We start from the raw sequence: 17,033 nt of genomic DNA on the forward strand, positions 1-17,033 counted from the left end.
CAACTCTTAAAAATAAATTGGGCTCGAGTAGGGGCACTGTTCATACCCTGGCCCAATAAATAGGACCCAGGATCCAAGCAAAGAAGCCCAACCCAAAGGGGTTGGCCCTCCCCCAGTACCGGCCTTCGTCCCCAGAAGTCGGTACTGAACACGACCTACTCCAAAGAAGTCGGATACGAGGGTTAGCTGGCAGATAACACTCATTCGAATGAGTAACCGCCCCTAGAAACTCTCTAACCACTTCATAGAGCCATATCTTAACCTCCCTAAGATATGGGAACGGTTATCCACCTAAAAAGGTGGCACTACTTCAGCGGTGGTTATTGGTTCACCTCCATAAATACCCTGACATCCCTCAGGTATCACTAAGTCCCAATACATTCTCAACTTGCTCACACTCTTGCTAACTTAGGCATCGGAGTGTCATTGCAGGTACCACCCCCATTCTCCCAGACGCGCAAGTCGAACGGAGGAACACTGAGTTTCAGGTGCACCAGCTGGCCACCTCCCTCACACGTTTGGGTCCATCAACTTCATCCGGTCCACTAATCTCCGGTTACCCATCGTAACACATACCTTGTGATATAATTAATATAATATAACTGCACCTCCCTTCTTCATTGGGTAGTTGGCTGGAATAAAAATTCTATTATTCAATTATGATTTATCACGAGGGTTTAGTTTCTCTCTAGACGGCAAAGACGCTCAAGTCATTGATCCCAATGATGTGAACTTGGAAACCACTTGCAATTTATATTACTACTCAACATCACTTGTTCTAAGTAGTTAAGCCTATTTGCACAAGGTCCCCATCACCTATTTGGCTATTTGAACAAACAGCTGATTGGATAAGAGCAACCTCGGTGTATGAGAGTTTAATTCTTATCAAAACGAAAGCTTATAGACTTTGAGATGCCATCAGATAGGATGAGAGATTTACTATGATAATTTCTATCCAAGTTGTATTTCCCATCTACGTCAGCATGATTTGATTCCTGGTTAAACTAAATAATAATTTGAATAGCAAGAACGATTAAAATAATTTGAACTTATTGTGAAATCTTTACCACATTATTATACTTACATGACCGAGGAGTTTAGCTCTCCTCCATATTAAATTCCGACAGTATAAATACATGGACATTGCATTAATCCTAGGAGAAGGAGCAGCGTGACGAATGACACTCACGCACGACGGCACGACTACATTAAAAAATAATATCTCAATATTTAAGAAATTTTAGTAAAATATTTTAATACTTAACAAATTTTAATCGTTAAATTAATTTTTAAATTTTTATTTATTAGACAAATCAATTATCACATCAAATTATTCGTCTATGTAAAAAAAAATCTAAAAACTTATAAAATTTTAACAACTGTTATATCTTTATAAAATAATGACAAATTAATTTATCTAATTTTATACTAAAATTTAACAAAAAAAAATTGATTTGTACAACGAAATAAAAAAATTTAAAAACTAATTCAATGATTAAAATTTGTTAAAAATTAAAATATTCAACTAAAAATTTCTTAAAAATTGATTTACAGTATTACTAAATAAAAAAATAGAGCCCACATACTATAGCATCAAACACACACCACCAACGGCCTAAATGTATATACCCCCAAAAAATAAATAAATAAACATAAATGTCAAGCAAAACCATTAACAAAATATTAAGTAAATAAACTCTCATCTCTGACCACTTCGTATTCATGGCTTTTACACTAACGTATTTTGCTATTACATAACAATTGGCAACTTGTTTTTTGCCAATTATTTGCCTTTTTTATAAAGAAATACAAAATTGAGTTACCTTATCACTAACCATAGAATTTTTCTTTTTGCAGTTCCTGCACTACATTACTTGAATTTAGGTGGAACCTTATATGGTTTGGGGGGGCGGGAGTTTGTAATGACTATACCATACACCGAATAAATTAAATCTTACAAAATTTGATGGAGAGTGAAACTCCTCAATCCTCATTCCTTTGGCTTTTTGCTCATGGCCTTACGCTTGTTAACGTCAAGATATTTCTTCCGTAAACGGATGGCCTTTGGGGTAACCTTCGCAAAAACAAAAGAAAACGCAAGAAAAAATGAACATAAACAAATTCATTTATGAAATTGGAAGAATCAGTGGAATTATAGACACAATTCATCGGACATCGTTGTGAATGAGGTTCAAGGAAAGGGACTTGAGAAAGAAGGACATGCATCTTTTCATAACAAAATACAAGTGAATGGTTTTATGGAAGAGTGAATCACAAGCTAAAACTAACCTCAATAAGCTCATCTGAAGCCACATAACCTATAGCTTCTTCAAGTGTCATCTGCAGCAGCATAAACACAAGATAAGAACAAACATGAAAGGAAATACTTCATATTGCAGCTTTTCCACTAAATACTTCATGTCATGCAGACTCTAAGGAGGTGTGTGGTTCAAGTATTACTTTGTTACTTGGATTCCATTCCCATGGGAATCAAATATACCCAGGGGAAAGGTAGGAATTGAAATGATGGTATTTTGATTCCCTGGAATCAAACTTACTTAGGAATAGCTTTTCAAACTTTGAACCAAACATAGGAATATGATATTCCCATCTTAAAATTTCTAGAAATTATTTATAATTCTCCCAACCACACACCCCCTAAAGGAAACATGAAAGCTGCCGGGTTCCTTGAAACATTCTGGGATAACCAGAACATATTGATAGTTCACTACTTCACCATTTGACATACTCAAAACTAACCCATACAAATAGCACCTTAACAAAATTCTTCACCATTCAGTGGGAATATGAATACCGATTTGAATTTTAAAGTTCCCCATTATTCAGGTCGACACAAGTTCATAAATTCAGCTGTTTATGAGTTGAGAAATTGATGCTTAGGAACATGGAATGAGGAAAGCTATAACTCATTGCCAGACATCTAATGTATGAATGCACAGGAATCCATGCACCCTACAAGGTTATATACTATCAAAATTCTCATTTGTCTTGAAGACATGAGCATAAATTTCTGGCACATAAATACATACGAGACGTGGGGGAGACAGCTTCACATTCTCATCCTTGGTAGCAGCACGAATATTTGTAAGCTCTTTAGCTCTCACCAGATTGATCTGCAATATCAAGTCTGTAAGTGAGTCACTGACTTTGAAATAACACTTAAACTCAGGATAAGAATACTTACATCAAGATCTGTGTCTCGTGAATGTTCTCCCACAATCATCCCATCATATGCCTGTAAAACCAAGAACAATAATTACAGGCAGCATATACAATGAACTTATGGATGCACTACAAGCAAAAGCTAGACTACATCATTAAGCAATGAAAAATCAAGAACCCTTGTATTTTGCAGGAAAAGTAACTGCTAGATTGTTGTCCCAAAACTAAAAATATATAATAACTAACAAGTGAAACTTCTTGTTTAAAGTATACTTATTTGGCTTCCCCAAGCTCCCTTGCGGAATAAAAAGGAGAATGCAGTATAAATTTCTCGCAAGACCATGAACACGAGTAATTACAACAATCCATCTTAGAAATGATACAATTCTGTGTTCAGATAAGTGGGTATCCTAAGTGTAGCTACAGTGAAAACATGGACTCAATGCTTACTCATACTGATATAAAAATAAAATCACATCTCAAATAAACATGCGTAGTGAGCAGATTTCATGATCAGCCCTAGTGGGAAAAACAAAATGACAATAAAGATTGTCATGAACTATCGCTCCCAACAGGTTAAAATGTTAGCCTGTCAGGTGAAATCATTGAATGGTTATTATTATTTTCACAAAAATATGAATGTTTTTATGACACAAGCTCATGCAAGAATCCTTTATAATTCGGACTTAAAAAGTGAACAAGGCATAAGCCAGCCTTATCTTGTGCTAAATATGAACTGTAGAAGAATGAGCATTTAAGGAATGAAACTCAATACCACCTGGTTACAAAGGATCTTGTACCATTTTGTGAAATAACTCTCCCGAAAATCTAAGCTTAGGCAATGGGCACATGAATAATTTATGCATAATAACAAATGTAAACAAAGATAGTTTGTGAGTGAGGGGGGGCATATGTAGTAAGGACCAAGAACATAGCCATAATACATGAAAAACATGGAAAATTCTAACCTCCATTCCAGGAGTTACAAAAAGAATCCCCCGTGCTTCTAAGCTCATCAATGCATGAGCTGTGATTGTACCAAAACCCATTGAGACCTATACAAAAGGCAAAAGACACATGATAAGTGCAGTGTTAAAAATTGGGGCCATACTACCCTCATGAAATGCAGAAGTAGGACAGCAGTAGACAAACTTACCAGTACTCCTTTTCTAACATTGCCAAGAGGTCCTCGAAATTTTTCATATGCTGCAAAATAACAATGAAACATACATAAATAAGCCTGATGCTAAACTAGGCTGCATTATAAACATGGAAATTCTCAACAACAACAAAAAAAAAAAGATATAAGGAGTTAGCAAGATAATCAAGCATATGGAGAATGCTTACAAAGGAAAGCTCGATGCATGAATCCAGTTCCACGAGTGTCACTACTGAACACACTCCTGTAACCAACCAAGCCCCTGAACAAGCAACAATGAAGAAGTTACTTGTTAGACTTGTTGAATGCTGCACATGATTTGATTTCACTATAAGTGTGTTGTGAAAAAACTTATGTCTCAATTGATCACAATGTAAAAATATTTTATTACCAGCCATGGGGCTAAACTCCATGAGCTCAAATTACTCAGTTACATCAATAGGCTGTGATAAAGTTCTAGCCCTCTACCAAAAATATGGACTTCGTTAGTAAGATACGTCCAAGCCTTGTTTGAATCACTGGCAAAAACTATATTTGAGTGGAAATTATAAAAATTAGGTCAGACTATTTAACTGATGTTTAATTATTTAAGAGGCAATTAATAAGAGATTTCTCCCTTACAATATTCTTTCCTGGTCATTTTAGAGCAATATTTAAAAGAAAACCACAAGGATTGCAACATGTTATCCTTATCCGAAGAAAAAGCACAATGGATAAAAAAGAAAGAAAAATGATAGACCAATGTGATTCTATCAAAACCAGGTATGTACAGTCTGATGGACAAAATATTTAGTAAGAGGTGTAGTTTATTATGAATCAGAAGAGTAAACATGGCAAGTATTACCATATATGGATGGTGAATATTAGAAGTCAAATAGTCACTATAGAAAGCCACACAACCCCCTCCCCCCCTTCCTTTCTCCCTTGACCATTGATATAAGATCCAACAATGCAAATTTACTCTTCTCAATCACAATTAACTACTGCTTCTCACTCAATCCTCTCCCCATGGGCTATGGGATAGGGCTAAATACTAAATAAAAATAATTTAAGATATAGATGGATAGATAGAAACAACTGTTCTAACCTTGATGGACAAGTCAAAGTCAGTCTAGTCCGACCAACAGCTCCTGACACAGGACCCATGTCTGTGACCTCGCCTCGCCTGTGAGACAAGCCTTCCATTACCAATCCAACATGCTCATCATTTACCTGTGATAGATCCAACATGAATTTAGCCAACCAAACTCTCGGACTAGAATAATGTGAAAATCAAATTGCTATTACCTCAATTGTGACTTCTTCTATTGGCTCAAGTTTCTGACCATTTTCACTTTTATACCTAATAAAGTAATAGAAAAGAACCTCAACTATTAAGCATGAGAAAATGAAAAACGTGAGCCCTAAAAAATGTATATATTCAGGAAATCAAAATCAGTGGACCACCAACAAGTATACAACATTTGGACAGATAAAATATTTTACATTGGTAGACCCCTCAAGATCAATTTGATGACAAGAAAAAGTTTCATGCATTATGACTGGAGAATACATAAATAAAAGACAAGTTTAAGATAAAAGCAAGGGTGTGTGTAAAGCCTCATGGCACCAAACATTGACCAGCACCAGATCCACCCAAAGACACAAGCACCATGCTAATTCGTTGTTATTCGTGGTGTGGGTTGTTTTGGGACTTACTATGTTAGTCATGTTATTGGGATGGACTTGTACTTGACTTCTTGATCTCAAATACCATTGCAAAAAGGAGTGTTAGGTTAGTGTTTTGCACTTCTCAGGATATGACCACATTAATTACATTTATCTGACATCCTGTTCCATGTTTTCCCTATAATTTCTGATAGGAGATATGAAAAATCATTTGTGAGCATCCTACTTGTGACATCCCAAAAAATGTTGGTCTTTGGTGTGTATTACTCTAATGATCAAGTGCATGTGAGTTTGATTCTAACGGGCCATTAACTTCAGTCTATCATAACCAGACTTGTGTCTTGTTAGTTCAAGGCAAACAAAATCTTGAATGAGGAATTGTATTTGTGATGTCAACCATTACTAGGCATCTACCAAGTAGCTTAAATATTCACAAGAGTTGTTCAACAGTTAAAATCAAAATATCTGAAAGTGCAAGAAAGACTACAGAATTTAGTTGGTTTTTAAACAGCTTGCCAAACCCATATGCGTGTTAAACATGCTAAGTCACACTTGGTCAAGACTGAAAATTAAGGAGGAGGAAAAAGAAAGAAGGTGAATGTTACAGTGGTCCCAAGATATTTGGAGTTTCAAACATCCATATTGAATTGTAAAAATTGTTGAAATATCTATTATATCCTTAGTTATATAGTTATGAATTCCCTATTTTATCCTCCATTTATCCACTACCACTCTTCATCTCTTTCTCCACTAATCCAACACACTGTTTCTGCCTCCACCATTTTCATTCTTCTCTCCTTCATCTTCCAACTTTTTCCAACAACACCATTCACCCTCCACTACCACCACCACTACCACCACCACCGAGCATCATCATCCATCATTCTCCATCATTAACCACCACACACCAAACCATTATCATTTCCCTTGTCAAAGACATCCACCACATCCTAATTTCTTCTCCTTTAGTTTCAATGTTGACTGCTTCAAAGAATGTCAAACTTCTCCAAATCTTAGACATAAAGTTCACTTTCAGCAGTAGCCACACCCTTAAAAGTCTCAGATCAACTACAATAACTCACGCATCAAAAAGGACAAGGGCAGCCATCCTCCTCCCCAAATCGAGTTCTGCCATTGAAGGCCTGATTTGAACTCCATTTTGCACCCATTTTACAGTGTTCTCTATCCATAACCAAAGAGTGCTTCAACAACGAATAAAACCTAGCCTTCAATTCGTGGCTTCTTTATACCTCAAAGACACTATGAACTACTACAATTGGAGTTTTGATTTCACCCAATTTCTCAAATTTCTCGATCGAATTTGGTGTTCTTTCAGTTCATTAGTCTCAATTGATAATAAGCACAAAATAGCCCATGCAAATTTGTATGAATCAGCCAAGAAAAATTTTGCGTTTTTATTGGAGTGGAGTTAGGGCTCCTGTTCTTATTGCTCGTGTTGTTAATGGAGTATTTGTTGGTGTTGGTATTAAGGTCAATGGCAGTGTTGTGTCATGGACGTGTAAAAAAATGTGGATAAATAACAAACAAAAGAAAATAATAGAAAAGAAAAATAACAAACAAATTTTAAAAGAAAACATAAAATAAGTATAAATTAATAACTTTTCTTCAATGTCTTATTTGGAGTTTCAGGGATCCAAACAACTTTGGACCATTTAATCAGGCACCAAGAAAGAAAAAGGAGCATTATTAATAACTTCAATACTCACATGACTTTAGGTGGAGACACAGATAATTCAAATCCCTCGCGTCTCATGTTCTCAATCAGGATACCTGTTAACATACATGCCATCAGAATACAATTGAAACCACAGTAAGGATCACCCCAGTTTAAGAGAAAGGAACAAACCCAGCTGTAGCTCTCCTCTTCCCTGAACCTCAAATGATTCTGATAAGCCAGGAAGCACATTTATGGCAAGGTTGGTTTCAGCTTCAGCCATCAGTCGGTCACCAATTCTTCCTCCAGTCAACTACAAAAATTTCAGCATTAACCTATCTGCTTGATAGACTGATTAACAACTATAAGAACATAAGAACTTATAGCAAAAAACTATAGAATGCTGCTCCAAAGACAATAGAAGGTCTGCTGCATACACTGATCAACAACTACAAGAACATAAGAACTTAGGGCAAAAAACTATAGAATCCTGCTCCAAAGACAATAGAAGGCCAGGTATGCGTTTGGAAACCTCCTCCTTAATAAAACACATTAAACTAAAGGCCACAAAGAAGTTAAAAGTAAAATTACTTACATGAGTACCATCTCGACCGGCCAATGGGGAGTCATTTACACCAAAAGTCATGGAAATTGTAGGAGGATCCAATTCAACTGTGGGTAATACAGACATAACCTAGGACATAAAATCATGATGTTACTCAAGTCATCAATTTCAAGCTAGTAGGATTCTCAAAATGCAGCATACAAAGTTGATGTATAAATCAAATACAAACATAATAAAATATATAAAGCTGATCATTCTTCTCAACCAGTAAAACAAATGGATAGTTAGTTTAAATCATTAAGTTAGTATTTTCATTTGAGAGATCATCCAAAAATAAAGAGCAGATTTTAACATCAAGTAAATTTCCAGTAACATGTTAAAATAAAATGTAAAAATTAAAACTTCAAATTGGTGAAACTAGCATATCTAAAACATTTTCAAAAAAATAACTAGGTTTTTTAATGAATAAACCGATTAATTTAAAATAAAACAATGGCGATTTATGTTTGATGTTCAGTTACATGTTTAGGTCCTTTATATTAAATCTCTTTTGATAATTTCCTCTTGTGTTTTCTTAGGTCTTCCTCTATTGTGAGCCATAGAACTAACTTCCATCTGATCAACTCCCCTAATTGGAACCTCCGCATGCCTTCTCTGAACATGTTCATACCACCTAAAGTGAGATTATACCATCTTCTCTACAATTGGCAGCACCCCAACTCCAGTTGATTTTCAAAAAGATGATGCATTGTCACAAGGTTTATCATTTAGGTTGTAGATGTTGTATCAATCTGAGGATATCTTATCCTCTTTTTCTACATTATCTTCTCATTTAGTAAAACTTCTTTAGGGCCATCAACAACCAATGGCCCTTTTCACACAAAGTTAAATGGTCCTATAAGAAGACATAAGTATAAAAAAAGGGCAATCCAGTGTAAAGCATATGTAGGGTTCGGAGAAGGGATAAGTATGATGAGAACAAAAAAAATATATACCTCTGCTGTTGCCACTGTGTGGCCTATTGATGGACTTGCCAAGCCAGCTATTGAAATTATATCACCAGCTCCAGCACATTCTGTTAGAACCATGTTTGTACCCTTCTTTTTCATCAGTTTCACCACCTAAAAGATGGAAAACAATATAAAACTAAAGCTGGCCTGTTCTGATTCAATGCCAGTAATGTTTCTTTTCATGGAAATACTATTAGACTTATAAAACGTAAATCCGCTTGCTTATATGCAATTGAATTTACAGAAACAATAAAGAAATAAGGAGAATATAAGTGGTACCAGAAGACACCCTAAAAGGAATAAAACATTCCACACTCACATTGTAGCATTAATGCTACTCTAAACAAGATGTAAGTTCTCTTGTTGATAGGTTAGAAGCAACAATAAGAAAACAAGGAGAAGAAGAAAGAACACATTTCTATTTCTAGGAATACACTAACGGAACTGGAAAATAAAATGCTTTCATAGGATGATTTAATAAATTACCCATTAGATGAAAAATAGCTAAGAGAATTTAGATCTTATAATTTACCAATCATAATACCATAACCAATCTAAGAACATCCATCTACAACTATAACTATAGAGATGTAATTCACTCATAGTTGCACAAACCTTTCCATCTTCAATCTTTTCAGCAACAGAGTCCTTATTACGTAATCCATGAATCCTGTCACCAACACGAACAACCCCAGTATATACGCGTCCGGTTAAAATTCGACCAAGATAGAAGTCCTTTTCCATCATTGAAACCTGAAAAACACTATTAAGCATGGTTTTTCACTGATCCCTAGTAAACATCACCAAAGCAACTAGTTCAAAGAGGGTACAAAAGAAAGAAACTGAAACCAAAATTTACTAAAGCTACTGTTCTTTTAACTTGTGGAACCTTGTAATTATTTGTGACTTGTGATGATTTAGACAGGGAATTGAAATTTAACTTTAATAAATTAACAAAATGCAAGGGTAAATCAAATTGAATAGTATGAACCCTCAATAAAATTTCACTTAATGATGAGGAAAGTTCATTGCCAACAAAAAGAAAAGAAAAACCGCATTGTTGAAGATGATAACACCCCAAAAGGAAACTTATCAGTACACAGCCTATAACAATAAACTCGACAAATTTTTTAAAACACCAACCAGCATCTGGAAAGGTGCATCAATGTTTGCATTTGGTGGTGGGACATGTGAAACAATGGCATCAAGCAATTGTGACATATTTTTTGCCTCATCAGGAGGATCCTTGGTAAACGTGGTAGATGCCCATCCTTCTTTAGCAGAAGCATAAAGAACTGGAAAGTCTAGTTGCTCCTCTATAAAAATACAGTAACAATAATAAAATTCAGAAAATGGATTTGAAGTTACAGAACAACCAAGCATCAAAACATCAGATATTTCCATTTACCTGTAGCACCCAAGTTGGCAAATAGATCAAACACCAGGCTCTCAACTTCATCGCACATCTCCTCAGTAACTACAAAATATATGACTTAAAAGAATTAGATCACAAATATAGAGTACCAAAATGGTGCAAATAATAACATATTGGTGAGACAGAAAAAAGATTTCTTGTTTTCCAGTGATAACCAAGATAACAACTGTTTCTGGCTGCTGATGACAATAGGAATCTGAGACTGTCTTAGGGTAACTTGACTGTTTCAGTGTGAAAAATGTGGCATGTGGGAATGCCTACCATTGAACATAGGGCTGACCAAACAAAGAGAAATAGGAAGAGGATGTATGCCACCTCAGAGGAATTCAAAAACAGAGAGAAATATCAAGAGGGATGGATTGCCAAATCAGATGGCATTCAAAATGACAGAAAAATATCTTAGTTCTTTTTCCTTCAACTTTTCTTACTTTATGTATATGCACAGCATCATTACCACATTTAATGATACATAAACTCTACTGGATGTAATGTGACAGCAGAGAACTAGAGGAGTACCTGCAGGGCGGTCTACTTTGTTTAGCAGAAGAATAGGTCGCAACCCATACTTTAAGGCTTTTGCAAGAACGAATTTTGTTTGAGCAAGTGGACCTTCACCAGCATCAACAACCAAAACAGCCCCTTCAACCATACCAACAACACGTTCAACCTACTCATCAAAACAAGAAAATGAGAGAACAGCGCAAGCCCTACAACCAGTATATAGTTTTCAGTGAGATGTTTCACATTCAATAAGAAAGAAAAAAGTTACAAAAAGATTATCTTATTAAATCAGGATGTAAAGGATAATCTTCAGAAACAGAAATGTTTGTCACTCTCATTTTTTCCATGGAATTTATTATTGAATTATCAATTATACCCTTAAATATGTAAAAAGTTGTTAAAATTTATTCTACTATTCTCTTTCGTCATTAATTGAGGATTGTTTATTCCAAGTTTCTTAACAACTGCGGATTCAAGCAAAATGAAAGATAAGAAGGAACCCAGGAGTACCATCTTTACAATGAAAGAAACACTTCAATGACCAAGCAGGTTATATACTAATTGATCACACTCCAAATTCCCATTGCATAAAAACACTTGCTAATTGATTTGGTGAACTATTATAATGTTTAGAACAGTAACCTTTCTAAAAGCCAATTGAATGAAACTAGAGACTTACTTCGCCACCAAAATCAGCATGTCCTGGAGTATCAACCATGTTCAGTTCATTCTCCTTCCACGAAATGGACGTAACCTTCAAAAATAAAAGAAGTTACATTGAAATCAACATAACCTATTCAAACATTGAAAGTGAGAATAGTTCTCACATAACAAGTGAAATCTGCGAAAATGGGAAGTTTCAACTCGACAGTGAAACGAAAATGGCGCCAACCTTGGAAGCGATAGTGATTCCACGCTCGCGCTCAAGCGTGATGGAATCCATGGCGCGCTCGTGGGGGATATCGGCGCCGCACTGGCGGAGAAGGCGATCCATGAGCGTAGTCTTGCCATGGTCGACGTGCGCAATAACGGCGACGTTGCGGAGGCGGCTGGGGTCAAGTGCGCCGCCGGGGGTAGATGCAGATGTGGCGGCGGAAGAGGCCGGTGCGGCGGCAGAGAAGGCGCGTGAGAAGTGATTGAATCGGTAGAGGAAGGATCTAGAAGAAGAAAAGGAAGGAGAAGAGGAACAGTTGAAAGAAGATGCGGATTTTCTTGTGGAGGACCAGAGAGAACGAAGAAGGATAGGACCTGCCATGAGTACCCAGAGTTAAAGTGTGTTGTTCTCTCTGAACTCGGTGGTTTTGGTGTCACTTACTCTGAGACATGGAATAGTGATGAAAGAGGTTTTGCTGAGAGAGGGTTTTAGGAAGCCTTAGTTTTTTAGAGTTGCATCACTAACAATTGGAGATGGATATCTCGTAAGGTAGCCTCTTAAAAAAAAAAAGTTAAAACATCGCGCCAGGTAGGGGTCGAACCTACGACTTTCTGCTTAGGAAACAGACGCTCTATCCACTGAGCTACAGGCGCTAATAATTTTCCGATTGTGTTTTTCTTATATCAGAGAAATGTTAAGTTGTTTGTCGTAACCCTTCCCGTTTCCGGATTTCAATTTTCAACGGCATTTTTGCCTCTTCGGCGTACTTAACGAAACTGAACCGTAATCAATCTAGTCAGATTACGGAATTTGGTGATTGATGGATCCAATTATAATTAAATAGTTATACAAAATTTTAATTTTTATTCTCAAAAAAATATTTTTTATTTTATTTTTGTATTAAATTATATTTTTCATATTTCAATAATTTATTAATTAATTTATATCCATTATATTTTTTAAGTATTTATTAAAAAATATTAATAAATATCTTTTTTTTCTTTTAATAAGAGAGCTCAACACAACACAGTGGAGAGACAAAAACTAACAAACATGTAAATCCAAAATAGAAAACTATCCTTAATGTCATTTCTGGCATTGCCATCAAGAAGGAATCCAAACTACTCCACTCTCTATAACTGATTACAGATTTCTGGAACACCTACTCTGACCCCTTCTTTTTTGTTGAAAATCCACCCGTTTTTCTCTAGTCACACGTTCCAAATAACAAAAAAAAAGCATATGAGCCACTTATTGCGCTCTCCCTTCTTGTTAGCAACACCTGTCCAGCTCTCAAAGTGTTCTTTTAATGAACCCGGAATAGATCACAATCTTCCAAAGTCAGATAGCCATTGACACCACACCTGCCAAGTAAACTCACAGCCCCAAAAACAAGTGGTGAATATGTTCAATGTCTTTTTTACACAAAACACATATGTTATAACCATGACTAATAATGTCTAGCCTATGCAGTCTTTCTTTTGTATTTACTCTTCCTATCAAAGTAAACCAAATAAATAACTCCACTCGTAGCGGAACCAAACCTTTAATTTTCAAATGGTTCTGGTGAAGCTGTTAACTGGTTATTTAGTCCGGGAGGGTTTCTGACTGCATCACATGCACAAAAGAGTTAGTTGAAAATATACCTTCCTTGTCGAACTTCCAAACAATTCTGTCTTGCTTATCATATGCTAGCTTAATAGGCCTCAAAGTCTCATGCAATTGATCCACTAATTCCATCTCTCATTGGTATAACTCTCGCCTCCATTGGAAGTTCCAGATCCACTCTACCCCGTCCCAAAACCCACAATCCCCTATGACAGATCCTTTTTTATTTGAAATGGAGAAAAGTCTCGAAAAACTCATCTTTAGCGAACCACTTTGTAGCCAAACATCCTCCTAGAATCGAGTCCTCCTTCCGTCACCCACCTTCATAGTCAACCCCGCAATCATCTTATCTCTCACATTACTATCCCTAATCTGTAGTTGATAGATATCCTTCCATGGACCCCCTCTAGTAGGTAATATCTGAGCCGATAACATCACATTTGGGTTAAAGTCATAGCAAGAGCACACGACCTTCTTCTATAATGGGCACTCTTCTCTTGAAAACCGCCACCACCACTTGAATAGAAGTGCAGTGTTTCTAATCACGGCATCACCTACCCCTAACCCACCCTCCTTTTTAGGGGCTTGAACCACCTCCCACTTAACTAGCGCCAACCCATTTCTACCTTCCTCCTTGCTCCACAGGAACCTCCTCTACAGCAATATCAACTTTTTTGCCACTGTCTTTGGCATCTTATACAGGCTCAAGTAGTACACCGGCAAGCTATTTAACACAGATTTAATAAGAACAAGCTTACCCGCTTCATTGAGCACTTTTGCTTTCCACAAGCTGAGCTTCTCCTCAACCTTGTCAATTATCGATTTCCAAGTCCTAACCAGTCTTAGGTTCACTCATAAAAAAATGCCAAGATATCTGACTAGAAGGCTGGCCTCCTTGCATCCCAATAAGTTGCACATGTTGTGAGTCCTCTACTGTTCACAGTTGATTGGGATTAAACTTAATTTATCAAAGTTAATAGATAACCCTGACATCATCTCAAAGCACCTTAGCAACCTGGCATAGTTTCTGATGGTTTCCTCCTCTGGTGTACAGAACAAAATAGTGTCATCTGCAAATTGTAGGTGTGATAACTCTATATTGTCCTTTCCAACCAGTAGTGGCAAAATACATTTGTTCCTGACTGCCTCCCTTATCATCCTATACAGAATATCAACAACCAGAACAAACAAAAATGGGGATAGAGGATCACCTTGTCTCAATCCCCTCTCCATCTTAAAAGGTTTATATGGTGAGCCATTTATCAGGATTGACATAGACGCTATACCAACACACTCCTTCACCCATGCCCTCCATCTCCAACCAAAGCCCATCTTCTGTAGGACAATATCTACAGAACTCCATTTCACCCGGTCATAAGCCTTCTGAAAGTCTAATTTAATGATTGCTGCTTTCTTCTTTCTCGTCTTTAACTAGTGCACTGTTTCGCATGGAATAAGAGCACCATCATGTATTTTTTGACCCTTCACAAATGCGCTTTGAGTCTCCCCAACTAGACCTGGCATGGCCGATCTCATTCTCCTAACCATCACTTTGGAGATTACCTTGTAAACACAACCTACTAAGCTGATCGGCCGAAGGTCCTTGATCTCCTTGGCTCTGGTGAACTTCGGTGCAAGGGCCACCCAAATAATATTGGAATCAGAAGGCAGCCTTAACGATCAAAAAAAATCCAGAACAGCTATCATGAACTCTGTGCCAATCTCATCCCAGCACTTGTTAATGAAATTCATGTTATACCCATCACTTCCTGGAGTTTTGGATGATTCACAATCCCAAATAGCTTCTCTTATCTCCTCCATTGTCGGTATTCTCTCCAGAGCTATCGAATCTTCTTTATCAATCCGATTTATTATATCGTCCCTAAAACCCACAACCGGAAATCTCTCCTGGTGAATAGAGAAAATATGCCATGATTAATAAAAATATTTCTGTTTTATTTTTAAAATTTAGATGCTCAATAAAATTTATGTTTATTATAATAATTTTATATAATTAAAAATATAATTAATTTAAAAAAAGGTGAGAGATGCTATTAAAATATAATTAATTTTAATTATAATTAATCAATCCCTAATCCATTACCACGACCACCCAAATCTTTCTTCATGATTTCTCATCCCCAACTACCATCATCATTGCCTTATTCTCTTTGTCGAATTGTCTAGGTTGTGGCTCTAAAATAATCGAGCAATGATTCAGACATGGACAAAATCATCCTCTTCAAGCTCACTATGTCACAGACCTTCCCCATCTATCTCAATACATCTCAACTATCCAAGCCACTTGAACCCCCTTGGATCACGAACCCTATTTCATTTTCATACTAATCAACACTATTATGCATCTCAATCCAATGTTGTTTTTTGCCCGATCGCCTACGACTTCTTTGGAACCTTTGCAACTCCTACCTCTCTCTTCATTTATCATCATGTCGGCCCCCTACAAGGAAGTCTTCTTCCATTTTCTTTGAGGTGCACATTGCCATTGTCACATGCAGGGTCCTGTGCTCTGGCCTTAACACCGTCATCAATGACTCTTTATTAGGTTCAATGGAAAGATCACTTGAGAGAGCACAAAGACAAATAAGGTGAAATTGTGAGTGATTGGTGAACTTAATTTTGAAGAACTGAGATGGTGGATTGATTATTGAAGAAGAATAAGTGAAGGAAAGTGAATGAGAGTGCGGAGATAGGTTAAATTTTGTTTGTGGGGGAGAAAAGTGTATGGAATAAAAAGGAGAGATGAATGTATTCAATGATTGCTCATTATAATGAATGGTAAAAGAGAAAAAAGTTTACGGCAAAAAAGAACAAATAAGAATGATGAAATATAGATTATAGAAGTGAGAGGGAGTGGAAGGAATGGTTAGAGATTCGGGATGGATAGATTAGGTTAGAATAAGTAATTTATAAATTTTGAATAATTTTTTAGGGTTTAGGTAATTTTGTCAATCAAAACCTATTTTCGATGCATACGATGGCAATTTTGTTTTCTATAAATAGATTTATCATTATTTTGAATATTTATGAGTACAAATAGGGATAGAAAACAAGCTAGGCCAGACTAGATTTTACTCTTAACAGGACAGACCTATCATATAGTTAATTGGCCTAAGTCTGACTTGCAATTTACTATAGATTTTTTTAAGTACTAAGTCTAGCCTGTTATTGAGTTTGACCTAGCTTAAAGCTTGTTAAAAGGCCTGAAAATTTTTGTTTTTCACAAAAAATAAAAAGCTAAAAATATTATTTATAAAAATTATTTTTAAATAAAAATTACTTATATGTAATATGTCAAATTTAATGTTTACAAGAATTTCTAAATTTTTAAAAT

General features: G+C 36.2%; 1 protein-coding gene and 1 non-coding gene across 2 annotated transcripts; both read right to left on the bottom strand.

Annotated features, from left to right (window-relative positions):
- Positions 1–1,657: 1,657 nt before the first annotated feature.
- On the bottom strand, positions 1,658–12,601 carry LOC112737740 (uncharacterized). The gene is made up of 19 exons (XM_025787800.3): positions 12,089–12,601; positions 11,876–11,950; positions 11,212–11,362; positions 10,669–10,737; positions 10,404–10,576; positions 9,876–10,013; positions 9,246–9,371; positions 8,281–8,379; positions 7,878–7,998; positions 7,738–7,801; positions 5,630–5,684; positions 5,430–5,554; positions 4,531–4,604; positions 4,340–4,389; positions 4,152–4,238; positions 3,206–3,256; positions 3,051–3,134; positions 2,290–2,340; positions 1,658–2,074 (listed from the first exon to the last, which is right to left on the bottom strand). Exons 1-19 carry the CDS (start codon positions 12,449–12,451, stop codon positions 1,991–1,993), a joined length of 2,040 nt encoding a protein of 679 aa, XP_025643585.1. The 5' UTR covers positions 12,452–12,601; the 3' UTR covers positions 1,658–1,990.
- A 49-nt stretch (positions 12,602–12,650) lies between these two features.
- Positions 12,651–12,723, bottom strand: TRNAR-CCU (transfer RNA arginine (anticodon CCU)). Its single transcript has one exon. It is a non-coding gene; the product is annotated as a tRNA-Arg (tRNA).
- Positions 12,724–17,033: the final 4,310 nt, after the last annotated feature.

Source organism: Arachis hypogaea, chromosome 13, assembly GCF_003086295.3.
Source record: "Arachis hypogaea cultivar Tifrunner chromosome 13, arahy.Tifrunner.gnm2.J5K5, whole genome shotgun sequence".
Lineage (NCBI taxonomy): Eukaryota > Viridiplantae > Streptophyta > Magnoliopsida > Fabales > Fabaceae > Arachis > Arachis hypogaea.